This window comes from Channa argus, chromosome 20, assembly GCF_033026475.1.
Source record: "Channa argus isolate prfri chromosome 20, Channa argus male v1.0, whole genome shotgun sequence".
Taxonomy (NCBI): Eukaryota; Metazoa; Chordata; class Actinopteri; order Anabantiformes; family Channidae; genus Channa; species Channa argus.
This window is the reverse complement of record NC_090216.1, coordinates 12,675,793-12,703,392: the sequence shown is the minus strand read 5'-3', so window position 1 is coordinate 12,703,392 and position 27,600 is coordinate 12,675,793. Positions and strand designations below refer to the sequence as shown.

The 27,600-nt window shown below is 39.8% G+C and overlaps 3 protein-coding genes across 10 annotated transcripts; 1 reads left to right on the top strand and 2 right to left on the bottom strand.

The window, feature by feature from the left end:
- The first annotated feature begins 326 nt into the window (after nt 1–326).
- Nucleotides 327–18,468, top strand: LOC137105532 (katanin-interacting protein). 7 transcript variants are annotated; one of them, XM_067487877.1, is made up of 29 exons: nt 327–495; nt 1,036–1,139; nt 2,693–2,781; nt 3,014–3,189; nt 3,577–3,689; nt 3,793–3,894; nt 4,013–4,165; nt 4,409–4,649; nt 4,925–5,056; nt 5,232–5,383; nt 5,596–5,702; nt 5,928–6,024; nt 6,210–6,338; nt 6,984–7,121; nt 8,075–8,939; nt 10,103–10,870; nt 10,960–11,168; nt 11,446–11,524; nt 11,623–11,800; nt 11,920–12,085; nt 13,888–14,054; nt 14,145–14,209; nt 14,672–14,782; nt 15,542–15,681; nt 15,790–15,891; nt 15,977–16,134; nt 16,447–16,473; nt 16,803–16,888; nt 17,000–18,468. In XM_067487877.1, exons 2-29 carry the CDS (start codon nt 1,122–1,124, stop codon nt 17,053–17,055), a joined length of 4,824 nt encoding a protein of 1,607 aa, XP_067343978.1. In that variant the 5' UTR covers nt 327–495; nt 1,036–1,121; the 3' UTR covers nt 17,056–18,468. The 7 variants fall into 7 exon arrangements, with proteins under 7 accessions (XP_067343978.1, XP_067343975.1, XP_067343976.1 ...); XM_067487874.1 differs by having other exon boundaries at nt 328–495; nt 6,129–6,338; XM_067487875.1 differs by having other exon boundaries at nt 330–495; nt 4,016–4,165; nt 6,129–6,338.
- Nucleotides 18,469–18,619: 151 nt separating this feature from the next.
- Nucleotides 18,620–20,910, bottom strand: cox6b1 (cytochrome c oxidase subunit 6B1). Its single transcript, XM_067487906.1, has 4 exons — nt 20,659–20,910; nt 19,832–19,945; nt 19,465–19,565; nt 18,620–18,856 (listed from the first exon to the last, which is right to left on the bottom strand). Exons 2-4 carry the CDS (start codon nt 19,935–19,937, stop codon nt 18,803–18,805), a joined length of 261 nt encoding a protein of 86 aa, XP_067344007.1. The 5' UTR covers nt 19,938–19,945; nt 20,659–20,910; the 3' UTR covers nt 18,620–18,802.
- A 922-nt stretch (nt 20,911–21,832) lies between these two features.
- Nucleotides 21,833–27,592, bottom strand: fam234a (family with sequence similarity 234 member A). 2 transcript variants are annotated; one of them, XM_067487892.1, is made up of 13 exons: nt 27,263–27,592; nt 26,177–26,481; nt 25,982–26,092; nt 25,674–25,856; nt 25,242–25,366; nt 24,888–25,020; nt 24,577–24,709; nt 24,315–24,464; nt 23,827–23,908; nt 23,578–23,730; nt 23,382–23,484; nt 23,038–23,284; nt 21,833–22,869 (listed from the first exon to the last, which is right to left on the bottom strand). In XM_067487892.1, the coding sequence occupies exons 2-12, from the start codon at nt 26,445–26,447 to the stop codon at nt 23,073–23,075; spliced, it is 1,656 nt and encodes a 551-aa protein (XP_067343993.1). In that variant the 5' UTR covers nt 26,448–26,481; nt 27,263–27,592; the 3' UTR covers nt 21,833–22,869; nt 23,038–23,072. The 2 variants fall into 2 exon arrangements, with proteins under 2 accessions (XP_067343993.1, XP_067343992.1); XM_067487891.1 differs by having other exon boundaries at nt 26,177–26,478.
- Nucleotides 27,593–27,600: the final 8 nt, after the last annotated feature.

The window sequence follows — 27,600 nt, the reverse complement described above, 5'->3', positions numbered from 1 at the left end:
GGAGGGCTCGTCACTCAGTGGTAGAGAAGTGGCTTGGGCTGCAGAAGTCCGTGGCTTCGAATCCCACCCCATAAGGTGTGTCCATCGTTGTGCCGTTTCCGAACCAGGATAAAATGGGAGGGTTGCGGAAGGAAGACCATCTCATGACAAACCAACGTTCAGCTTGTCCCCTCAGGGGCGGGGGGGGGGGTTGTGACGACCCCTGACGTGAGCCGAAAGCCGTTGATGTATTTGAAAAAAATGATGCAATGTTCATACTAAATGACACATCTGTCTGTCTCCAGTGCTGGAGTGTGATTTTCACAGGAAAGGGCTTTTGTGCAGGTTTGTGTGTACAGTATGTTGGAGCAGCAGGCCGGGGGCGTGTCTGGCTTCGGTGCGGCTCTCGCCATTGGTGGATAGCATTCCTGGTTACCAACCAACACAACACGCTGGGCACATGAGAAAACAGAACTTCATTTTATAACTAGTGCTAAAAAAATAAATAAAAGGACAGTAAGTCTCTCTTTGTTGTTTATTAGACCAAAGCTAGAGATGGTAGGAAAATTCGAAAGCACATGCCAGTTTTTTTTGTGACATTTCATGTTAACTTATCAGATGCTACATTGTTAGCCTTTCAGTTTGTTGTTAGCGTCGTTGCTAGCTTAACTTACGTAGCTGTTCTGCTGCTTGCTAACGCTGCTAACCCCAATAATAAGTTGACCCTGGAAACCGACAGCAGCATTAGCTTGCTATGCAATGTTAACTGTAATCAACAGCATCCAGCGAGTTAGCTCGTAATGCTAAATAAATCAACATACCTAGCGTTACATCACGTCTGTCAGCGCCCTACACTATAAATCGCCGATATTAAATGATTAGTTGAGTAATAACACTTCAATTTTAGCTTGGAAACAGCAGCAGCTATAACGTATATATGTATTTTAAGCTAAATTGTCCAGTGGGTGGGGCGACATTATAAACCAAATGCATTTAAGGTAAATAAGCTTTCATGTCACATGTAACCTTGGGGTTTTCATCTGTGTCCTTTTGCAGTGGGAATCAAACACAATACAGATTTCAATGATCGGACCTCTTTGAATATGTAAGGTTTTGTGAACAGCGTCGTCTGAAGCCCCACAATGGATGCTTTTAACGAGGTGAGCTTTATGTAACAGATCATCGGCTCTGTCAATAGTTTTAATATCACATCATCTGTCATTTTACTTGACTTTATCAAGTAGCTCTCTGTAATTTGTGAAGGCATTGATCGCACCATTGCATGCCATATTTTACAGCAGTGCCTCATCTGTCACTTTTTCTCTATGCTCTGTCACTAACAAATATTCTCTGTTCTTCCTTGGAAATCCTTTGCTTTTCTTCTGCTCCTGACATTGAGAGATGCTAGTTGGCTTGTAGAAACTAAGTAAGGGTTCTGTGATTTCTGTTTTTCATCTTGCATGATGATTATTAAAATTGGAGTGGCATGACCTGTGGTAACCATGTGATGTGACCAACTGATGCTCCTTTCTGTCAAATTTGAGAAACATATTTAGTACTAAAGTGGTAAACATCAGACAATATAGGGAGGCTGTTTTCATGTTAGTTTAGTCTGTGTGAACAAAGTGCATTCTGTGGGACTATGAGACACTCTCGTTGGATGGACCCTCACCAGTTTGAAAGTATCCCAGTGTTCACAGATAAATGCATGTGGAGCAATTCATTTCCAAAAGTGATTATAATATTTTATTAACGACCCTAATTTGATTCCAAGAAACTATTCCTTCCTTACAATGACCGAATTTACATGGACTTAAGTAACTGGGTTACAGTCGGCTTTCTCGGGAAAGCTGATTTTTTTTTTCCAATTGTAATGTATACGGGAAACCTGGTTTTCCCAGGTAGAATTCTGTCATAGAACGCCGTTTACTCTGCCATCGTAAGGTCAGATGGAAAAATTTCTTTACACAGAGTGTCTCATAGAAGCCTAAATAAGTCACTTTCCCCTGTGGATTTTAAAAATTCAGACTGTTGTGGATCAGCGTCATGTGTCTTTCCTTTCTCTCCCCCCTGCGCTATCACTCTGCTGTAAAACACACACACACACACACACACACACACACACACAGAGAGAGAGAGAGAAGTAAAAAAGCAGCATTTTACGTCATTATACAGTTAACATCTGTGCGCCAGTCTTCTAAAATAAGTCCGAGGTGGAGGAGAAATCGTGTTACTCTTCTGCTGCATGTATACATGAGTTTCCCGTAACCATGTAACTTAAGTGCATGTAAACACCGTTCTCTGATACCCGAGAAACCTGATTTCTCTGAGTAACCCGGTTAATTGCATGTAATAGCGGTCATTTTTTTACTGTGCTTGTACCAGAGATGGTCAAACAGGTACACTTGCCTCCAAAGACTTTATCGGATTGCAAGTTAAATAAATGTGTTTAGTCTGTTGTATACAGTAAACTTGACATGTTTACACACTGCACGTGCTTTACTAAGGCTTTATTTACAAAAGACTGAAGGAGCAAGTTGTTTGCAGATATTTTGCGATGCTCAGAGTAAAATAGATATTAATTGTAGTTTGTGAAAGTGAATATCTGTTCACCACTGAGGAGTATTGTATGTTTTTTCCTCTAACGACCGAAGTAGGCTTTTCTGACTGCATTGTGTATGTGTTTGTGATTGTGTGTTTCGGTTTGTTGAAGGAGAGCAAAACGTGCGAAGGAGAGAAGCTTGCCTCCGCTGTGGATGACACACTGGATGAATATTTAATTGCCCTCCAGCATAAAAACAGGTGAAGTGTGAGCACTGGCTGTTGGATGAGACATATTAAATTTCACAGAGCAGATAAAAAACTCCAGTCCTGCCTAATTGGAGCAGTGATTAGGTCCTTGCTTTTAGAGTCAAGAAATATGTGAGAGAAAGAAGGTTAAATGTGTAATTTAGCAATCTGAAACCCATAATGATGTTTGCATAATTACTATTTATAATTTACGAGACAGTCACCAGTTTTGTTTGTTCATCAGGATCCTAAAACGACTTAAAGTCAAAGACCCCAGGGAGATTGAGTTGGAAAGGCTTGAGCAAGGTTTTTCCATTTATCTTAATGGAGCCAATGCTGAAACTAGTAGAAAGCACACTAAGAGCTCCAACCACAAGTCTGACACCTCATCACCTTTACGGAGACCTGCACATACAGCAGGTATGTTGTTTCTGAACAAAAATAAATCTAAAGACACTAAAGCTTTTATATACAACACATTTTTCCTTCCACATGCTCCAAGAGATTCTGTTTTGGGGTATTCTCTCAGAGTACTGCCCTATACTCAATGTTGTTGATTCTATCATCTCCACACCATATGGAAACCAGCTAATAATCACCATTCCTCAGCTCGTAGTTTGCATGACATGATCTCACGTCCAGACCCAGTGAATAAATGATAGTGACAGTTGTAGCTGGCATTCAGTTCTCCATTCTTACTCTGTGTAGTGTAGACCATCTGCGATTGTGAGTGTATTCCTTCTCCTGTGAGGCAATAGTCTGCTGCACACTGCTCATGTTCCTGTCTGTGCTGTGACTCATCGGCAGATGTCTGTAGAAGCGCCCACCAGCTAACTGAAGATAGCCGTAATCTAGGGCAGACCCACAGGAAGAGGAACCACACTGCCCCAGGAAAGGTTCAGAGGAAAGAATGGGTGCAGGTATAGTCACATTATTTCAAAATAATTTTAAACCTTAAATTCATTTAATCAAAACTAAGTATTTTATAATGAAAACATAAAATGTTTCTGTTTTTCTATGTAGGATTCTGTCAAGATTCAAACAGAGGAAGGACTAAGTTTGCAAATATCACCAGAAAAACCCTACTCTGAGGATTTTGAGCCCTATGAAAGGATAGACATGGAGGTAGAAAGAAGGCATAACAATGCATACTAAGCATGCATGTGGTGGTTCTTTGGGAAGCATCTGATCAGATGCATCTTTGCTACTTTCCTAGTCATTTATTCAGTCTGTATGTTCCAAGCAGAGCTCCACTCCAAGCTCACCCCATAGTCCCTGCTCCCCAAGGGACACCCGTAAGGTGTCGCGCTCCTTCAGCTCCAAGCCTGAGAATCACAGAGGCCAAGTGAATCAGGAGCACAGCGAGAAAGTACTGCTTAACCTAGAGGACGTAAAGGTAAGCAGAAAATTATATATGTACAGTGTTTTATTTTATCATGTCAAGGTGACATGAAATGTGAACCGTCAAAATGTATTTCATGCTTCTAGGTGTTGACAGTTTTTCAGTGGTAGTCATACAAATCAAGTCAGTACTTAAACTGTCAAAATGCATATGGTGGATGTTTTGTCCTGTGAGCGGTGACACTGATGACTGTGTGCATGGATGCATACATGTGACACTGACCTTTATGTAAACTAGGTTCTGCGTCAGAGCCTGGAGGTTAGCATGCGGCGGAGCAGCCGTGGCTCAGCAGGGGAGGAGTCAGATGAAGAATGGGTGGAGGAGCAGATTGAGAGGGAGGAGAGCACTGAAAGTCTGGACGAGCTAGGGTTGCCTCTCTCCTCATCCAAGTCTTCTTCCAGTCCTCGACCCAGTGGCTCCCATAGCCATTTTGACTCAGCAAATCTCATTGTTCTGGATTTTGGACCTTCACCAAAAGGTAGGCTTCATCATCCATTTTCATTTGTAAATCTGCTATTGATTTTTAGGATGAGTCTTAAGTGTCCAGCATGGTTCTATTTTTTTCATAATCTGAGTCATAAGCACTGACCTGTTCACAAGGTGAATTGGCAAGTACGTTAGCTGCTGTGTGCAATTTAAGTGTTAGCCAGCACATTGGATGCAGGACATTAACCCTCTTACGCTATCAATTTGTCTGTTCTGTCACAATGTAATTTCTATCTTTACTAAATTTCACATTCCCCATTGTTTTAGGTCGTAAGATTGAACGCTCTTTGTCTGCAAAAAGGAAAGAAAACATTGATACTTTTATAACCGCCAAGCCTATGTTGGTGAAGAGCAAGACGTTAGATAGACCACCTTCAAAAGAGAGCTGGGATGGTCAGAGTAAGTCTTTTAACAGTTATAAAATGCAGTGTATCCTAAATGTTAAAATTTTAAAAGTATGATCACATTCAAGATTTAAAAGCTGTAAAATCCAAAGACTGTTGACTTCCTTCTTAAATGTGTCTGTAAAGGGATGAATAGATTTGCATCTGAAAAATGTGCGCTTCTGCTTTAGGACCAAGGAGTCGGGTTGACAGGCCCCTGTCAGCAGTCAGAAAAGCTTCTTTTGAGGAGCGAGACCCAGATGAGATTGCATGCAGGGTGCGGCAGGCTATCCAGAGAGAAAACAACACTTTTAAAAGTCCCGATCTCTTCAGCTGCAACACGGTCTGCCTGTCTTACACAACACACCCTAGATTTGTCCCTTAGCATGACTTACTGTATACGGTTATGACTTGATTTCTGTTTTCTGTGCACTCAACCATAACTGCTTTTGGTTTTAAAACAACCATACTGTTATGGATTTGGCTCTCACATAAACCCCATTTCTTAAAGCTTATTTATCTCTGACATTTGTTTTCGGCTTCCTCTTCATACAGGCCAAGGGACAACAGATAGTTAATGGCATAGGGCACCATAGCTCCCATGACAAGGAAGAGAGCAGTGTCAATTTGGCCATACAGAGGATCAATCTTATGGGCCCCAGGTATGCTGCTGAAAACTTTTTCTGACACACAGGCGCATGGGAAGACACGTGTACCTGTGGTGATCTTTTACACCATGGAGTGTCTGAACAAATGCAGTAGGATTTTATTGGAACCATTCTTTTGGTGTGCACAGCTTTTGGCATCAGCATAGCTACCATAGTACTCAGTACCCAGTAGCTTAAGGGCAACAAACAAATCAGCAGGCCTGTCTTCCTTCTGTTTAGGCAACAACAGAAACTGCTGAAAGCTTTGGAGAATCTTGAAGATAGACCCAACTACAGTATTCCTAAGAATGTGAAAGCAGATTATAGCAAGCAGCAGGTGAGTCCCTAACACTGTCTCACAGTTCAGAATGAATATTCCAGGGTGTGATACAGACATAGGGGCACAGCAGCACTTGTGAATGTTATGTGTTACCATTGCAGAGATGGCAGTCCTCTCCAGAGGTCACACCTGCATTGTATGTTACTATGGAGATCCTGTCAAACTGGGGGAATCCTTTGCAGGTCGGCCTGACTGAGTTGCAGTTCTTCTGCCTCAGGAGCAAGAAGCTGTATGTATCCCCTCATGATCTAGACATCAGGAACGTTGATTACCCCGGCAATCTGGGGGCGCTTGTCAATGGAAAGGCCAAGGTGAGTTTCGGCTGCCTCAGCATCTTGCTTGAATGATTTCTGCTTGTTAGTAAGCAAAAATTAAACCTGTATACCAATTTACACTAACGAAATTATATCCCCTGAGATTTCCATTAACATTTCTTCAGCCATGCCTAACAATTATGTTATATTTGTACTAAAGCTGTATTTGTATTGTATATCTAAATGTAGAAAGAGATTCTACATTTTTATATTTTGTGTAACATTACATATATTTACCTTTTGACATCATTAATATGACCTTTATTTGAAATTGAGCTTTGTATGACCTGTGTAAAATGTTTTTGTTAGCATTTTTTCCATGTTTGTCACATTAAAAGCACATATTTCAAAGCAAACTACAGTTGTTATTGTAGCAGACATTTTGATTTGTCATGCCAGGAAAAGCAAAAGTGTTACTAATAACATTAATTATTTTTGTTCTAGTAGACCATTAGAAAACAAGCATGGTCAATATTAGGGCTCTGCTACTGAAACACCTGAATGGGACACAGTAGTCATTCATTGTATTGACAACAACATTACTTTTAAACAATTGTGTTCCATAAAATGATATTTGTGAATAAATGTCACTATTTCAAAGGACAAATGTTTGCTTATTTTGTCTTTCTCTTGGCTTGACAGACCACCAAAGAACGTCACATGTGGACGTGCCCATTCCACCCTCCCATCCAGCTTTACTTCATCATCAGAAACACAGAACGCTCCCCAGACTTTGGAATATCTCGCATCAAAATCTGGAACTACAACAAAAGTCTCAATGTATGTTTAATTTTTTTTATTTTTATATTATTATAAAATTTGTTCAACATAAGCACAATCTGTTCCAGACACAATTTGATTTTTTTCTCTCTCTCAAGTTCAGAGATTTTTTATAGCATCTGTAGCAAACTTATAAATCCAACATGTTTATATGCTGTAATGTGGTAACTTTGCTGTAACTTTGTGTAGCTATATGTCAGTTTTGCCTTTCTCTTTAAGCAGGGGCTGGCTGAGCTGCCGGTCAGTCTGTCCAAATGTGGAACAGTGAGAGATTAGGTCTAGCGGATTAGTGTTGAGGGAATTGTGGGCTTTAGCCTTTCAACCTCACTGCTGTTCATAGAGGGATACAAGAGACCCAGCGTATATTTGTCTTTGTTACTATGGCTATCTAGAAATACTTGATGTGTTTAACTTGGAAGGTAAGGAGTAGCTGGTGAGAAATAGATTCTAGTCTTATTTGGGTTTTTGGTGGTTTTACTCTTTAGGGCATTGAAGAGTTTTGAGTTGGGCTTCAGCCATTTCTTTATGATTTGCTATCTGTGACAGCACTAATTACTGCTAGCTTGGAGAGCTACTCATGTAAGAAGTAGGAATTAAATCAGTCAACCAGTAGTGATTCTATGTAGGTAGATGTAGGTGTGAGGGTGTGTAGTAAAAAGTGATGTACTTTTTGTATCTGGGTTTGCAGCTTGTGTTATTTTGCTTGAATCATAAATCATTATATTTTTTAATATATAAAATTTGATAAATGGTAAATATTTTTTGTTGTGCACTTTAACTGTAAACTCCTTTTTTATTTGGTATAATTATAGTATAGTATCTTACATCTTTATTTAAATATACAGCTTTATTTTGTGTAGATCCCTGTCAACATAATAATTTAGTAGCACAACTGATGCTAAAAATCAAGTATTGTAAATTTATTTATTTATTTTTGTTTCTCTCTCTTTCAGGAACTTGACATCGGTGCAAGGCATATTAAGCTGTACCTTAACAGCACTTTGGTGTTTGAAGGTGAATTGGAGAGGGGCTGTGGCAACCAGGTTTTTGACTACAGCACCACAGTTGACCTCCAGGATTTCCAGGTCTCAGACTCCTTGTTGTCTAGCCCTGTCTCTTCGGGTCACAATCTGCGGGGTGTCAGCCCCCAACGCCATGAAGAAAAGAAGGTTGGGGAGGGCAGCAGTACTCAGCGACACCACATTTTGAATCCACAGTCATTAGATGCAGCAGGCTTGACTATGATGGACATGCAGGAGAAATCAATTACACCGCTACCGCCCAGCTCTCCTTCACCAGTTGTTGTGGTTTCTAGCACTCGTCGCTCCTTCACACACAGAAACTCTTTTGACTTGACTGCCTCTGAAGAACCCCTATCGCTCAGGCAGCACTTGGAGGAAATGGCAGGCATGGAGCAGACAGTTACCACCCAGCCATCCTCTTCACGAGTGATCCCCCAGTGGCTGCAGCCTCTGACCAGAGGAGCTCCAGAGGGTTGTGAGGCCAGTACAGACAGGCCACGATGGCTACTTCCTCAGCACTCTGCAGAGCCCAAATCACCATCAGCCTCATCCTCTTCAATGATCCCAGAGCTGCCATGTAACCCAGGCCGGGTGTGCAGAGGCATGGAGAGGACAGTAAATGGAGGTCAATGGAAAGGTGACTCACTGGATCTGAGCTGCGACCTGCTGGAAGAGCTCAGGGAGCAAAAGCCAGACAGGCCCATCAGTGGACGCCGGAGCTCCTTTCGAAATACTGCAGTAACCCCCAGGCAGGTTGAGGAGCAGCACCACAGAGCCGCTACACTGTCGAACACAGGTGGGAGAGGCTACTATCTTTAAAGGGAAAATTCCCAAATTATTATGCTATTAAACTCTTTAGGTTGTTTCAATAGGTATTAATATTTCTAATTAATTTAACTTTGTTTGTTTAGAGAGACCGCATAGCACGTCTGTCTGTGGTTTGAGGATACATCATTAAGTAGTATAGTCCAATTATTAATTTAGTTTTTAAAGACTTTATGCTCTACCTTACTGAGTAGTAGGATCCTGACCTTTTTTGTATGTTGGGCTTGACAAACTTTTTTGCTCACAAGCCACTGTGGCTAGTCGTTTTCTAAAGTTAGCCTTTTCGGCTTTTCGTTGGCTACAAAGTTGAGCTATTTTAAAATTATATAAAGACTACTGGTATAGAAAATCCAAGACGTTATGCAGTGTTTTTTGACATAAACCTCATGCCCGAAGGAAATTGAGCCAGTTACAGTCCAGTTACAACAAGAACTATAGAAATGTCTACTCCAAATACCATCCTGAGTTTGAGATACAGATAAATATTTAATTAACTGGTTCATTAGCTTGCTAATTATCCTCCAGTCACACAACATTCCGGTTAAGATGCACCTCAAAAACTAAGTCAAGCTCACCAAAAAATATTGACGTGAAGTCCGTGTATCAAATAAGTCCATGGGATAATTATTGTGACAGGCCTATCTCTGGGCATTGTTATATCTTTTATGTTCCACCATATATCTCCTACGGGTTACATCTCCATTATGTTCTCCATAGGGTATTCCTGTTTACTGTCTTGTTTGTCCCCACAATTTTATCTGTAAGATCAAACATTTCCTGATGAAGGAAAATGGCATCTTCCTGAGCTTAAATTACATTGTGGAAAGGTGTAGATCGCCATGTTTCAAATGTGTCTGTCTGTTCTCTCATAATGCCTTTATTCCCTTTAGACTACTAATAAATAAACTACCTGATTTAAGCGGGTATCTGTATGCCTTCAAAGGCACTCTCATTTCACTTTTTCTTTAACTTGGTTTATTTGTAAAATGTAGAAGCGCTTTGGAATGAGACATTTGAAGTATAGCAGCACTATATATATATTACCATGTTGTTGTTGAATTTTTAAAACAATTTGGGATGAAAGTATTCTCTCATTTCCTCTTTATTAATCGCTAACATGCGTGTGTTGTCCAGAGGAGCCGATTTCATTGGTGGACACTGTCAGGAAGCAATTCTCATCTCAAGCCCAGCTACACAGCCAACAGGATGACACCCTTATGGAATCCTGGGACTCCCTAACAAAGTTCAACCAGTGCCAACGTGGACGCATCTCCAACATGAGCTTTGAAGGTGACATTTTTGATGAGTTCCTCCAACGCCAGGGTCGTGGTCCACCCACAGTCCCAGTGAACCCCTCCACAGCACCCAGGAACCCACTTCCATCCTTGTCTAATCAGGGGACACTGTGTGAAGGCCCTGATGATGATCCTTCCATGGAGCGAGAGGACGAGTTTGAGATCCCTGTGCTGCCACAGGGCCAGAGGCTGGTCATCAGCATTCTGTCCACCTGGGGCGATCGTCACTATGTGGGCCTCAATGGCATGGAGGTTTTTAGCTCCACTGGAGAACCTATTCGACCTGCTCACATTCGCGCTGACCCTCCAGACATCAACATTCTCCCTGCATATGGCAAAGATCCACGCGTTGTCACCAACTTGATTGATGGTGTTAATCGCACCCAGGATGACATGCACCTTTGGCTAGCACCATTCACCCCTGGTTGTAACCACACTATCTACTTAGACTTTGGAGCTCCTTACCAAGTGGCCATGATCCGTGTATGGAACTACAACAAGTCACGCATTCACTCATTCCGTGGGGTGAAAGAGGTGGAAATGCTGCTTGATGGGAAGTGCATCTTCAGGGGAGAAATTGCCAAGGCTTCAGGGACCCTCTCTGGAGGTACCAGAACAGAACAGCCTCACAGGTGTTTATGCTGCTTTATGTGTTCTATCTTCAACTCCTCCTTTTTCTCTATTCTTTGACCTCAGGGCTGGACCAATTTGGGGACACCATTCTGTTCACCACTGATGATGAGATCCTGGAGGCAATGTCTCGTTATGATGAAACCTTCCTTAGTGAAGCCGATGGTCCTGAGAGCCTGGTGTATGAGGAGGAGCTCCAGAGGCCATGCACTGCTGATGGAGAGGGAGAAGAAAGACCCTTCACACAGGCTGGTTTCCGAGAGGAAGACCTCACTGTAAGTTCAAGCCTTAACATTAATGCGTGTAGATTTTCTTCTCTTTCTCTTTACAAAAGGGAAGTACATGCTGCTGTAGTAGCAACATTTCTCTAGAAAATGTGAGAGATTGGAATATGGATGTGATTTGGAATCCTAATGAGATTTTACCCAGTTAAATAAAGAAATCTGAAACTGGAAAGATGTTATAACATGAATTAATAATAAATTACCCATCAAACCATTAAGAGGACAGCTTAATACAATTAGGCTTCAATGTGTCAACTTGTTATCTTAGTTGAAACTTCAACTCAACCCCACTGTGAACCAGTCTGAAGAGAACGTGGAACATACTCCTGGGATGTACACTGGGAAGTGTGAGTATATACACAGGATTCTGTCATAACATGTTCACTTCTGTTTTCCCTAGTGTTTAGCTTTGGATTTTTACAATAGATGTGTCTCCTCTTTCCAGGCCTTAGACTGGAGCTGGTGTTGACTTGGGGTGACTCCCATTACATGGGTCTGACTGGATTGGAAGTGGTAGGGAAAGAAGGCGAGAGTCTACCTTTAGATCTTAGTATGATGACCGCTTTCCCCAGAGACCTCAATGATCTGCCTGAGTATGGAAATGACTTACGTACACTTGATAAGTACGACACGCCTCAAATGTTTTGCATTGAATATGAATTAATATCAATTCTGCTATCAAACATTAGTTTAAAATCAAATCATTATTGTGTTGTCGTCGGTGTCTGCTTTTATTATACAGGCTAATAGATGGCCACAACATTACCACTGATGACCAGCACATGTGGCTCTTCCCTTTCTCCTATGGAGAGCCCCACAACTTGAACATTATCTTCGACAAGACTCAGACCATTGCTGGACTTCGTATCTGGAACTACAACAAGTCCCCTGAGGACTCCTACAGAGGGGTGAGATGCTGCTCTCGTAGGGTTGGTGCATATTGGAGCGTTTTCAAACTTAACTCTTCTTAACTGATTTTAGAAACATGAGAGCCCACAGACATAGAGAGATTTTACTGATTTTTCAAGTAGTTTATTCTTAAGAATACACACACTAGAAGAATTAGTCAGGAGTGTACACCATACACGTGATTTTTATACTGTATTATTTTATAGTGGTGAATCCAGGGAACTGGGATCCTACAGGACCTCCTTCTTAAAACTTGACTTTAGAGTAAAACTAATATAGACCCACCCTGTCGTATTCAACCTAGAATTTGTTATTGCTGTTTTGTACTTTCAAAAAAAAATGCTGCAAAGTGACAGCGCAGGGGGAGAGAGAAGAAAAGAACAGAAAAGGGATAGATACACAGCTGGTCCATAGCGCAAACTGTCTGAATTTAGAAAACATCAGTGCGGAAAATCTGCTTATACAAGGCACTTTGTGTTAACTTTTTTTTTCTTCTGTTTTTGGACTCATATCAGCATTATACCTTGCTCTCTCCCTGATTTGGCTTTTCATTCAAGTGTTTGTTCTTGTCTGCAGTGTTTTGTTGTTAACATGGACTGTTGGAGAAAGCTGATTAGAAACCTACTTAAGTGTAAACATGGCAGAGAAATCAGAATTATCCTGAAGAAATCTACCTGGACAGATCAGGTTTCCCTAACCCCTACCCTGATTTCAAATCAGTTCCACCTTCAACTCAACAATTATGTTTGAGGCTCATTCTTTAAGAATTACTGTACATGTTTTGCCATAATTACCATAATTATTGTTTAAAATAAATTTTTAGGGGAGATTTATATATTTTGTCTTTTAAGTAAAATGTTGATAATCTGCTTATTTTATGGGTACTTGCAGTGGAGAATATTTTTAGGGCAATATTTGCAGTTTCACTTGTGTATTTGTTGTGTACTTCTACCACCTGTCTACACAGTGTATAACATTTTGCTGCATACAGTATGGGGCTGTGTAGACTGCCCAGAGTAGGCATGCTGACCCCTTGTCCTCCATGACATTATTAAGACCACCTATGTTAAATTTGTGGCTTATTGATATATGTTCTTCAGTGCAAGCTGGAAGAAGCTACTGCTAGATATAAGTGAAGTGTGTTTGGTGGCACTTTCTGTCAGCTTGCTCTGATTGGCTTTGCTGGATTTTGCTAAATGTTCTGTTGCCATTCTTTTCACTCTTCAAGATCTTAAGTCGTAAATATCAAATAGATATTTATGTGATCAAGGAGAGTCTGAGCCTGTCGAGACCATTAAGGTTGTGTCAGAAACACTCTCACACTAGAGGATAATTATGGTGGATAATTGGTTCCAACGGGACTTGAGTCTGTAACTCTCTTATTGTTGAAAGGAGCAAATCAAGCCAAGCAGATCAAAGTGTTCTTTAAATAAAAATACTGGACCATAATATATGAAACAATAGAATACAGACCATATTAACAAATATAAAAAACTGTATCATTAACTACATTGTAGTTTTTCAGTGGGACCTAAGGATCAATTATTTTTTGTTTACTAATGTTCCAAACACAGTAGTAAACATTAGACCTGAACAGTATTTAAATATTAAATACTGCTTTTGGTGCTTTTAAACCTGCACAGAAATAGTGCTATTTAATACTAAACAGTGGTGCTACTGCATGATGCTCCAAGGCATTTATTCCTTATTTCAACAAGTTTTTACATTTTCAAATAAAATTTTGATGCAGGAGACCGTATGCAGCTCATTAAACATACATTTCTTTACCTTTTTGACACAGGTGAAGGTGATCCGTGTGTTCATAGATGATGTTTCAATCTCCCCAAGTGAGGGATTCCTGATCAGGAAAGGACCGGGCAATTGTCATTTTGACTTTGCCCAGGAGATCCTCTTTGTAGACTTTCTCCAGATGCCCACCAATAACAAGAGTGTTGGGGACTACAACAAGTAGGAATCAGAGCTGGAATTTAAATTTCTCATACTTTATCTCGTGAGAATTGATTTTGCTGATTTAAAATTTTGTTGTTTCTACTTCAGAGGAAGTTATAAGAAACAAGAGCAGGCCAGCATGGACTATGAAGCTCCCATCATGCCTTGTGGTTGTATCCTTTGAAACACTGATTCAGCACAGAGTTTTTTGTTTTAGTGTGTTTAGTGCACCTATTAGCGTTTTTAGTTCAAAAGTAAAATTTGGATGCAAAGGAACACATTTGATTTGTGAGTTAGGCAACGGTAACTTAACTGCACACTCACTAGGTCTTAAATATCAAAGCAACAGTCTTTGAACTGTATGAGGAAAATCAGGAATAGAAATGGGTCATATCATTCCAGTGTTAAATAATATTGAGCCTTAGTGAACCATCCTGAGATGTGCAATAGTTGTGGTCAGTACTGTGAATATTTTAAATGCAGTTAGGATTCATGTAATTGTCACAGTTAGCTAACAGAACAATGATGCTGTCACTGTAACACTGAATCCAGGCAGTCTGAACATAGCCAGTGTACTGCTTCAATAGTTAATTGAGGACCAGGATGCTGTAAATTCCTTGACCTTCACCTGTCAGTCATTTTTCAGCTGCAGCTGTTAACAACCTGGGGAGACCCGTATTACATTGGCCTCAATGGCCTTGAGTTTTACGACCAGAACCATGAAAAGATCAGTCTCAGTGACAACAGTATCCTTTCTAATGATTTTAAATAGTTTTTCATGCATCTCTATTCACAAACTACAATATATTTTAAATGTCTGTGTGGTGTAAATTATGTAACATTGCTTTAAAATGTGTTTAAATGGGGCCTGGTGGCTCGATGGGTAGAGCATCGGGTTGGGATGCACAAGGCCATGGGATCAAAGGGACAAGCCAATAATTAAAAAACATAACCTGGTACTATGAGGAGTTGTTATGAAATAGATCACCAGTTACAAATTTGTTTTTAGAAATTCATACAAGACCCAATTTATTGATCATTGATTTATTTGTCATGTCAGAACTAATAAAAATATTGTTTTTTTTATACCAGAACTTTAGACTAAATCACTTTTTTTTTTCTTTTCAATAAGGTATTTTGTCAGTTTTGTCATGTATTTTGTCAAGTGACATCAACAAGCACTGCTTTCATTTTGATGTTTGTATTCCACTGCTTACTGGCACAAAGAAGTCTTCATAGTATATAATATCAGTGTTATTAGTGGTACATCTATGTAAATAACAGTGTATGTATTGTAAACCTTTGAGAGAAAAGGCTTTAGTTAAAAAAATATCTCAAGAGAAACACATTAAAGATTAAAAAAACAATGCCAACTTAAAATCTGCTACACAGCCAATACAATTCTGATGACAATTAAAAGGGAGGAAGCATATGCTCATTGAATGCAGTTGGTAATAAGCTAAGTCAAAAGGCAAATGTCTGTTCCTCAACATTACACCCACCAGACATTGCTGCTTTTCCAGACAGTGTGAACGTACTGGACAATGTAAACGGTGATGTAAGGACTCCAGACAAATTAATTGATGGAGTCAACAGTACCCATGATGGAAGGCACATGTGGTTAGCCCCAGTGCTTCCTGGACTGGTGAGGACATGTGTAGACTGAGCAAGACAGAATGGGTGGCCCCAGTCTGCAACAAGTTTAACAAGTTTGCAGTTGATTTGAGTGAATTGTTCTATTGTTTCCTTGTAGGTGAACCGTGTGTATGTCATCTTTGACCAGCCAGTGACTGTGTCCATGATTAAGTTGTGGAACTACTCAAAGACGTCACAGAGAGGAGTAAAGGAGTTTGGGGTGAGCTGCTCTGTCTGATGTGAACTTAGCTTTCAGGTTTTAAACACTCCACCACCACCAAATCACTATGTCTTTTCATGTACAGCTCCTGGTAGACGACCTTCTAGTGTATAATGGCATCTTGGACTGTGGCCATGTGGCACAAGGTATTCTGCCTAACTGTGATCCAGTAGTGCCCTACCACACCATCCTGTTCACAGACAATGCCTACATAGCACACCGTGAGAGAAACACAGTTATCAGGTACCTATTTTTTTAGGAAACAAATACAGTATATGACTGACTACTTGTATCATGGGTGATTGTTTTTCTCACACAAATCATTGTTTTTAGTAGTAGCAGCAACCTTTTAGTAGTGCTGCACCTGGAATACCTAAATTATATTTTGTCTAAAAGTTTGGACTATGTAAAGTTCAGTGCCAAGTGGTTATAGACAGATTACTTACTACTCAAGAATGATTGTGAATAATACAAAGAACTTTTTATGAACTACTGAGAGTCTGATATAAAGAAAGGCTAAACGTCATTGTTGAGCTGTGCTCTTCTCTACTTCAGCCCCCGTGGCAGCAGACACCACAAACAGTGAGTAACAGAGTCTCTAAAAGCCCAGTGTCAGCACCTCCCTGTGGTCAGTCCTTGTGTTGAAGATTCCTTCAGTGCCTTCAGTGTTCCCCAGCCATGCCACACCCTTCTTATCACATGCTTGACCTGTGATTCCTTTGTCCCTCCTCTCAGCCCTTTCTCACTTTGTTACCTCTTGAAGTTAATTTTTCAAGGCCCGGAACTCCTGGCTTTAAGTTTAGTTATCAGATAGCCCTCCATTTCGTGTTGTTCCCCGTTTAAGTCAAACAACCAAGCAACATGTTTAAATAAATGTATCTGCTGTTTTTTGTTTTCTTGCTCTGTTGCAGTAATTATGTTGAAGATCAGGATGTGAAGATGACCAACGAGAATCAGATCGTCCATCACAATAAGAAAAAGCAGACAGCAGATCCAGGTGGGTCAGGACAGAACTAGATTTAATTGTTACAGAGTAGTTTTCATATATGTATGCTCACTAGTTTTAAAAATATTAATGTAAATGCTCATTTGTTCTCCTTCAATTTAGCGCTTCGACCTAAAACCTGCATGACTGATGGGAAACATGGAAAGAGAAGGTACTAACAGACTTACGGACTGATGAACACTTTGAGCAGAGCTGGTAGGGAGCAACTATGGCTCTCTAACATACCTGTTATCCTGAACACATACTGGTTGTCAAGCCCATAGTGCCAGGATAAACTTGTGAGGCTGCATTATATCAGCCCCAATATTGTGCCTAATACTAAACACTATTATCTGTGGCTGCTACTTGTGACTTTTGTGCTGCATATTTAAATGCTGCTTGTGGTGTGTAAATACTTCTAAAAAACCCCAGGGCCGCATAGATACACTCACATCAGGATGTGGCTGATGCTACGTTTAATAATTCATTTTCCACTATTAAGCTGAGACGATCAGCTGCTTGCCTACTGAGTATGACACCTGACAAACACTCCCACCACTGCACCAACCAATCATAATGCTATGCAGACACAAATTTATATATATTAATAACTTATATGTGTTGGATAATATATTTCAAACTGGTTGTACTTGGAAGTGCTTCCAGAGAGGTTTTCACCTTTGGAACATTTATATTGATGGCTAAAGTGGTTGTTAAGAAAGAGCAGTAGTCACATTTTTGTACATTTCAACTTGAATAAAATTAAAACGTGTCCAACATATACTCTACAAGCTCTGGAAAAAATAGGTCAGTGTATTTATTTTCTGCTAAACATCAGGTAGAAAAAACTTGTTTGCGTCAAAGTGACCTTTTATTAAAGCTGTTTTTGGAAGCGAGCATCTCTTGAGGTGGTAAAGCCGGTTTAGAAATGGTTGTAAAAAGAAAAACAATTGATATTTTGCCAGTTTATAGCCTGAGTAGATACAGAAATGCAACTTCCTATATGCAAATACTATAAACCTACCTCAAATTGAGATGGTTTATCTTTACAAAGGGATAATATGGTTCTACCTTAATTATAATGCTTTGTAGTTGGTGTTGTTACTAGTCATTCATTCAATATTTACTGTAGTAACTTGTTGCATGGGAAGGTTTCTTCAGCATTAGCTGTTATCATTTTAAATTCTATTCCTACATTTAGAGGAGTCTTTACTCCATTATAGAGCCACATTATAAATTATTTCAAATTCCTTACACCTGATGGGAGTAATTGTATATGAAATGCAGTTTTATGTATTTAATTTCTGTATTTCCATCAGCAACAACAGTCATTACTCTGTATCTCAGTCCTGCTCTGTGGAGTTAGTGGCTATTATAGTGTGTGTGTGTGTTTGTGTGTGTGGCATTTAGTGTTTTGAAATATTTTATTATTTTTCTAATCTTTATTAAATATGTATATTTGATGTAGGTTTATTTGAATGAATAAAATTTGAAAATGTTTATCTTACACTAATGTTCTGGAAACATATGAAGCCTTTGTTGCTGGTTTACATGTGTAGTTATTTTTTGACATATCTGAATCAGTGTGACTGGAGCACATAGAGCTGCTCCGTGGATAAAACCTCATTTGTCCTGGGTGAATGACTTGTCTCAACTTTGTGCTACAAGCCTGTAAGTCGGATATTCATTAATTCTCTCTGGTAATATAAACAGATTACCATAAAAAACACGGGAAAACTGAGATCCATAAATATATCCTGAGATATTTTAATGCAGAATCATCTGTACATTTTACTGTATATGTAAGGAATGATTGCTCCTAGTAAAGAGCATTAGTGGTGAAAAGGTGGTGAAGGAGCCACATGGTCTCCCACCACATATACAAACATTTAGCTGAAAAGATCAGTATAACAGCTTTGGAGAAGCTTAGATTTTGCCTGGAAAGGTTCCTTCTGCTCTCTGATCGTCCCATTTCTGGATCTAAAGGAGAAAAACATGTCAGAATGATTCAGCCAATGACAGGAATGTTGTTTACTGGTCAGAAACTTTATAATTACGGTAATTATATGATGACTAAACATGATATAAAGCTATGTGGTGACATCAGTGTGAAGTCAAGTACAGCATGCACAAACCTGTGCAAGGAAAACAGAAACATCATTTTCTCTACCTGATAATATAGTTATGTGTTTATAGAAGAGAAGATAATAAATGATGCTGTGTGGTGTATGAAGCAGATAACTGCCAGATGCTATGCCAGTTTGGGGAAAACTGTAATTTGTGATGGCCAGCAGTCAAAAATAAAAACATTGTCCAAGGTCTTATTTTTAGAATTTGGCTTAGAAATAGCTTATAGATGGCTGTGCATCTTTACTAAGCTGAGAAATATTTAAAGGGAATTTCTGATCATTTATTTTGGACTGAGAGGACTGAGCAGACACTCAGGAATGCAAGGGAAGATAAAGTTGTTTGACTTCTGCTTAATAACCTCTGACTATATGGGGGAGGACATATTCTGCCATTACTAGTGGCGTTGTTAGTCTTATTATAAAAAATCTTATCCCGTGGAAACATGGATGTTTATTTACCCAGGCCATGGGGCAAAGAGATTTGTAGACCCTCCTATACCATTCACACGGGCTGGTGTCTACTCCTTTAGCATCCAGAGCTTTCTGGCAGCGATAATAATCTATTAAAAGAGAAAACAACAATGAATATAAAAAAGCACACAACTTTGATTTATTTCATTCATGTCCGATTCCTTTAAGCAATCGCAAACTAGATTTCTGAGGTTAGAGGTCAGCTCCTACAACAACCTTTGGTATGCTGTATTAGCATTATGCAACCAGCACTTTATTATTTTAAATATCCTAATAGTGCAGCTCGTCTTGGGTTAGTTTTGACAAACAGAGAACAGCAGTTGACTTTGACTTTGACCTTGAATTGCAGTCTTACCCAAGTAGTTAGACCAGCAGTTCCTGGTCTGATTCTGGTTGGGGAATCTGGCATCGAAGGGAGCAGTGCGATAGTTCTCAAGTTTGGCTTTGATGTCATCTGCCATTTTAACCTCTGTCAAAGAGAATATCATCAGTGTGTGAACACCGTGACCAAGTGCAGACTCATTCCAAACACACACGACTGTGTCGTAAACACCACACAAACACCGACGCCACTACAGCTGTTGTCCAGGTATGAAGTTAATCTGTACCATCTCAGAACCCAGTTTTTGAGGTGATGTGCACTGACTAACGAGTGGCTAAGCAGAATAATGGTGGTGCTGCATGCGGCACCTCAAGTTTTTTTATTTTTTTTATTTTAAGAAATGTAGCGCGTTAATGAAATTCTGCTTTCACTAACACAATTCAACATAAGCCTTAATATTTCTAATCAACCCAGCGCCGAATAAAAGGCAAAAACTGCTCAAACTAAATAATGATACGTGTTAAACGATATTGACAGGCTTCTTATCAATAATGTTAGCCCCGTTCATCCGGCCTTTGTAAGTGTTTCCTCCTAACAATCCAGTTTCTCTTTCTTTTTCACAATAATGAATAAACACACGTATAGCATTTTAGCAGCTCATTATGACTTGATTATAACAAGGTTAACTGAAGCATCTGGAAAATGATGTATTAAAAAGATCCAAACGCAACTCTGATTAGTGTTTATTTTCAGACGCAGCACCTGAACATTTCTGTAGCCCTATAGCCTTTAAAATCCATTTTAAACATATATCTCGGGAGAAGTAGCTAAAGAGGAAAACACATGCTGGTAAATATTACCTTTGTAGTAGTCAGCGGCTCGATCGCGCAGTGACTTGAATACCGGACGGGCTGAGTCTCGTTCCTCTGATGAGCGGCGTGCGCCTCGCGCGCGTTCCGGACTGAAGCTATTGCAGGCGTGCAGCGCCGTCTCATCAGTATGGCGGACACAGGTCACATTGAAGTAATAGACATAGTCCTAAAGCTCGAACTACTCTCTAGGCCTGGTTTAACGATGCACGGGATAATGAGAGGCAGCTGGGATAAACTGAAACAAGGGATAAGCATGACAGTATTTTATAGTGTTTAATTTCAACTTTCGCTCACACCTGTCAACTTGGCCTCTCAATGCGGAAGTTTTCTACCATCCAGTGGTTCTGTTAATGATTATTAGAGGAGTCTCACTATCGCAGATGGCTTGTGTTTACTAGGAGACGGTAGCAGTGTTACCCTCTGCTTTAATTTGGGCTTTGCATCTGCATTCGGTTGAAGAAACGTGAGCTGGCAAATACTCAGGTCGGGGCAAACAAAAACAAGGAACGCGCTGTCTAGGAATTACATTTAGGTCAATGAGAGGGCGGCAGTTATGAGTCATATCAAGGAACAGGAGAACCGTCCTTATCTACGTGGCCGCTCCTCTGTCCTGTTGCGCATAGCAAGCATCTGGGACATTGCCTCAAAATCCCTGAAATGATATTTTGCTCCAAACGTACTATAGTGCTCGGATGTGCTTACGTCTGTCCTCATCATACTGTGTGGAGCGTCCTGTGCGCTCCGCGGCTCGACGCCGCTACAGCCACGTACAGCTTTCATAAAAATGCAAGTGGCAGTGGGCCAACTGTCCCCAACGGGAACTGATTGTCCATTCTACTGATTAAGTCACAAGGGTAGAAGGCAGGAGCATCTGGTAGTCTACCATGACTACCATTGGTAGATACATGATGAGCTGCGATTATTTATGGAGGAAGCTTCCGAGACGTGAGTCACTTCACTTACATCGACGAACGCACGTCAGACATGTCTCCTGCCAATATTGTGCACGGTAGACATCTGCATTACAACACAAGAGGGCAGCAGGAGGTTCATGTTGGGGTCAACATAATATTTTATTTTTATTTATTTTTTAACATAGGGTAAGCGGGCAGTATTTCATTATATCAAACAAGACAAATCAGCAGACGCTTAAGACATTACAAACTTTTTGGTCACATATTTATTTGAATTTTATCAAAATGGCCATACCACTTCAATTATCAAGGCACTCCAATTCATACATTTGATTAATCGACTTTGACGTTGTGATTGTTAATGAAAATGTGAACAGTGACAAAAGCCCACCTGACTACAACATTTATACAATTCCTGCTCCTTTTCTGAATGCAAGCAAAACTCCTGAGCTGATGTCCCCCATTTAATATACAGTATTATGTGTAACTAAAAATTAATGAATGGAAATAATAAAAGGTAAATGAAGGATTACTGATATGCTCTGGCAAAAAAAAAGAGCATGAGGTTAGGATGCAGAAGACTGTGGGATCGAATCCCACCAGGTGTGGCCTGCGCGGCAGGAAAAAAACTCAAGCCAAATCAATGTGCACAACACACTCCACTGTGGCGACATCCTGAAGGGGACAAACTTTTCTCCCATCTTAGGAAAAAATAATATATTTTAAAATAAAAATAAATAATAATTATAAAATTCTATTTTAAAGTTAAAACAGGAAGTCTGAAAGAAAAGGCCACTAGAACAAAGACCTGTGGTGCAGGTTCAACAATGTACAGCAAAACGAAAATTTAGCTTATTTAACTAATATAAAATAGTTAAGAGGTTTGTAAGGATGTATAAACCCACCACACTATTGCAGTATTAAATGTCAATGTGAATCAAAGAGCATCACCATCTTGGATTGTGACACAGATCTTTGGAATATCAACAACAGTACAATTGATTTTCTTACCTGTACGTTTGTGAATAAAATGCATAAACACAAGGTGTATCCATGTAGTGTTTCTTTGTTACTGTACAGTTTGAGTAAAATCAGCCTTTTATTAGTGTCCACAACCTATGGCACAGTGTGACATACAGTGTTAAACTACAGCCTCTGCAAACTTACAAAAACAAATCAGCATTGCATTGAAGCAAGAAAGTGCTACAAAAAGAAAAACAGCAAGACAGGTCCTCATGATGGACTTTCAGCACGAGATTTTCAGGGAACAGTAGCTCCTTGAAAACTAGAAGAATCAAAAACATATGCACAGAGTCAATTCTAAAGAGTGATAATGCCCAGTCAAATCAAGACAACCCCAGTCTGTAAATATTAAGGAGGTTTTCGTTTTTGTTTGTCAGCTGCTGTCATAAAAAATGTGCACACTTTGGTTTGTAAAGTCAAGTCAACCCACCATACAGTCTGGGATGCACATCACAGGTGGTCCTTTCACCAATCACTGAAGCGCAGTCGGTTGAAGACCTCTTTGATGTCTTCATTGGTTTCTGAGCCTCCCCCAGGGCCAATGCGGAGTACTTTGCTATATGGGACTTCCTGCTTCAGCTTCTGCTTCCTGAGGACCACTGTGCCTTCATCTCCCTCCATCCCAGAACTTGTCAGCAGGATGTATGCAGCATGACGTCCTCGCTCCATCAGCGTGGCTGAGATAAAAACACAAATACAAATCACGCAGTGAGTTACTGCAACCACTGATTCAAACACATCATGTAAATCAATGCAATGCAAAGCAAAAAGTACCTTTAAATGTTATTATGTTGTCCAGGTCATTGGTGGATTCAAGAAGGACTTTAGAATAGAGAGGATGCAGCATGTAAGAACGTTGGTCACTAGTTAATGGCACCTGGGAGGTAACATTTAAGTCATTAGCATTTTGTGAATCCCTCAGTTACAGAGTTTATCTATCATGCATGTTTTTCTAAAGCAATGTGCTTACAGAATTGTTAGCCTCTGAAGGCATCATGCCCCAAAACACAAAGACCGACAAGGAGTTGGTGGTGTGTATAGAGCCAGGTCTTGGGGAGTTAGGAGTGGCTAAAAGGTTGACCTCCCACAGTACGCCACCAGATTTGCCATCCAGTATAATTACCTAAATATAAGACAGACAGCGATACAGTTTATAATACTTTGATTTAAATTGATCACTTTATAAGAGTAGGTGGATAGTGGTGTTACTATAACTTACCCTTTTTGTGTAGTTGCCAATATCTTCTTCAATCACAACATCAAGTACCCCATCTTTGTTAAAGTGACCAAATGACGGTTGACTGATAAACAACAATGCAAAGGAGAAGATAGTTATGCAAACCGTAAAGAGTATGGTTTGGTTATTAAAATGTTTTTGATGCCATATTGTACAGAATCTATAGAGGTCTTATTAGCTTGTTAATCAGTTTTAATGATTAAACAAAACCATGGGATGAGATTCCTGGCTTTACTAAAAACGAGTAACTGACATTAAATTAGAGTCCCAGCCAAAAGACATTTTCCATAATGTATTTTTTTAAATGAGTGGAAATTTAGTAAGATCTTTGTTGTAATCAACTGGCTTGTTTTTTTCTTCTGTACATACTGCTTATGTAACATACTCGAGTTTTTTGTTAACTCTTTTGAGTAATTATAAAAACAAATTGTTTCAGCATTGAATATTTTGCTAAATATTTACATATCTACCTGAGGACAGAAGATGTATTGAATTTCCACAGTAGCTGCCGATGTTTCCCATCAATTAATGCCACATCTTTCTCAGTCACAAGCAACAGGTTTGATAGGTCTGTTACATCTGTTTCTTCTGATCTGACCACTCGTTTCATTGAATCAGACCTAGAAAGAAAAAAGAAGTAGACAAAGTTTTGCCCAGGTCACAGTGACAGAAAGTAATTAGAGGAATTAGTGTTTATGAAATAATATGAGGTTCACTTAGTCTGCTGCTTACTTGTAGATAGTAACAAGCCCAGATGTGGGATTGGCATTTTTCTCCCAGTGTTTATCTTTCTTGAGATTGACTTCCATTCTCGCTTTAGCTTTTGCAGCAATCCTCCACAGTGCCAGTCCATACAAGCCACTTTCTGAAAATGAGACAAATTCACTCATTACGAATACTGATTATAACATACAACCTTTAACATTTATTTACAGTTGAACTAAAATTGAAGTAAAGATATTTTACCTAGTATCAACACTGGGAAACTGAAACCATCTTAAAAATGATAAGCATATGATATAGAACTTATCTCAGATCCTAACCTTGTTGGAGCAGTACATAGTAAGAACCTTCTGTAGTGTAATGAAGAAGATGATTGGTTGTCTTAGTGAAGTCGAGAACCACTGCAGAACCAATCTGGACTCCTGTCTTCCCTGAGAGGAATACCAGCTGAGTCTACAAACATGATGGGAAACATTTTAAATTGAATGTCTTTTATTTTGACACTTAATTAAAAGAGGATTTTACTGCGAAAGCATTTCATATGCATATTTGAATCCTGTTACAGTAAGTTGTTACTAAAGACATTTACTGTGTATAATGTGACTCAGTCTTTACACTGCAGGATAGAACAGGAAGCAAATAAAGGCAGTGATAATAATATCACTGGAGAATACCTGTGTGTGGTCAGATGCCACCAGAGCCACATCACCGACTTTGTCCCCATCCAGATCTGGGACACTGAGAACAGGCTTGGTGCAGGACAGGTCAGGGAGATTAGGTTGCTGCCACTGAATTTCACCTGTACAAAGGAACACTGCACTCAGTCTGACTTGCCTGCTCTGATTCATTAATAAAGATTAGAGCTTTACTTCAATGTAAAAAGTTCATTTTTTTTAATCTTGGTAGAGACAAAACAAACTTAACTCAAATACACTACTATTACTATTGCTTAGTACTATTACTACATCCATTATCACAAAAACAAATAACTGAACTGTCTACTAATTATGGCTGGAATACATTGAAAAATCGGAAGTAACAGTTAGAGATATCTGGGTTATTATGTGTAAGGATACATGATTCACAAACAGTAATGAGTCACATACCAGTGCGTTTGTTGATGGCTGTCAATTGGTCAGAATGTGACACCAGACAGTCCCAATTTCTGCCTGTATCTTTCTCCAAACCACACTGGGCCCAGTGAAATTCGGGATGCAGTGGACACTCCCACAGTGTACTTCCATCTGTCCCATCCACTGCTAACAGAAACAAACACGGAGAAGGCAGACCTGGAAAATACACCACATGAATTACTGAAAAAACTAAACACACACATCACATGGAGCCTCATACAGTGAGTTATCTAGCTTTAGTCTATTTTGTGAATAAATGTAATTAAAGTTACAGTTTATACCTTTTTCAGCACATGTTTTGTCTGGACTGCCTTCTCTTGTTTTGAGGACAAACAGAACATCCATCACCTTATCATTGCTTGAAGCTTCAATAGCTAAAAAATCATAGGTTGCTGTGGTAGAGAAAGAGAGAGTGTGGGTGTTAGTCTCACATTTAAGACATTAGAAGCCAGTGGAAAACTCAGCCTTGTACAGACCTGCTTCAGAGAAAGTCCTGTTCCAGGTAGCAAGATACTGTGGTCTGACAGGACAGGGAATAATAAAAGAGAAGGCAAACACTACGGTGAGGCAGAGGAACAAAGAGAAGAAAAAGACTGCAGTTCTCCAGTGGGTCAGTTTGGCAAAGCCCAAGACATCTTTACAACTCTTCTTTTTCAGCTCTGTTGCGGATGTTGCTGTTCCCATGTCTGCCCGCTCCTCTCCCCTCTTTAGAGGGTCACCCTCAGAAGCGTGGTCTGGGTCCTCCATTATATCCTCAATGCATTCCCGATCCACTGATCTGCTTGACAGGGAAAAGAGCTTACAGTAAAATTTTACCTCATTGGAATGCTGGACTTAAATAAACTCTTAAAGGAGACTACATATGTACTACATGGTGTATACTTCCATTGTGGCGTACAATTTGCTTCTTCACCTTTCCCACAGTAAAAGTACAACTACAAACCTCAATGTGCCATAGTAACCAGTAATAACAAACAGACCAAACTCGCTGGCAATCACAGTTACAGTACCGGAAAAAATACTGAAGGCAGCAGTGTCTGTCAGTCCAGCTATTTCTGCTGTATCAACCTTTGTGGATCTGGACCTATTCAGACGTGCCAACAGTGACTCCAGAGATTTCTCAGCACAAAAACAACAAACCCATAATGAACAATCACCACCACCATCATCATCATCTAGGTTAGCACACCCTGTTATTTGTTCAGGAGCCACAAGCTTATTACTTATCTGAAAACCGTAAACACACTGCTGTGTAGTTAAAACAGAAATATCGATACTCAAGTAAAGCAGAAAGCACATCTGCAGTTAAAAGTATTTATTAATCTGTGAATTTACCAATTAATCAAAAAGAACGGTTTCTATGACAACTTCAGAGACGGAGAGCTAACTTTGTTGACCAACCTTGGTTGGGAAAGTTTACGCCTGGTTGTTTGCTAACTTGTTGTAAAAGACTAGACCGATCAAACCACGAACATAGGGTAAGTTCATGTTGCCACAAATGGTCCACTGTTTTAGGTTAAATGGTGAGTTGAACCGACTCAAAAAAATAACTTTTTTCTTACTTTACTTTGTAGTGTCGTCTCCTGTGGTCACTGGTACGGCTAACTACAGGTTGTAGGCCTGGCACATAGCAACGCCACCACTGCCTGTCAACCTCTGCTGCGCAAACAACTCTAAAGCAAGCCCTATTACCCACTGGTTTAATGTCCTGTTCTTGTTTGTCAGGCAGTACCTAATATCATCGTGCGTTTAACAATTCTACAGCAAAACAAACGATAGAACATCACATGCGACGGTAACCTAAACAATAGTCTTTTTTAACATAAATTGTGATGTCGCCTGTGATTAAAAGAGCTTCGAGAAGACGATAAGCTGTGACTCACTGCTGCCTGTCAGGCTA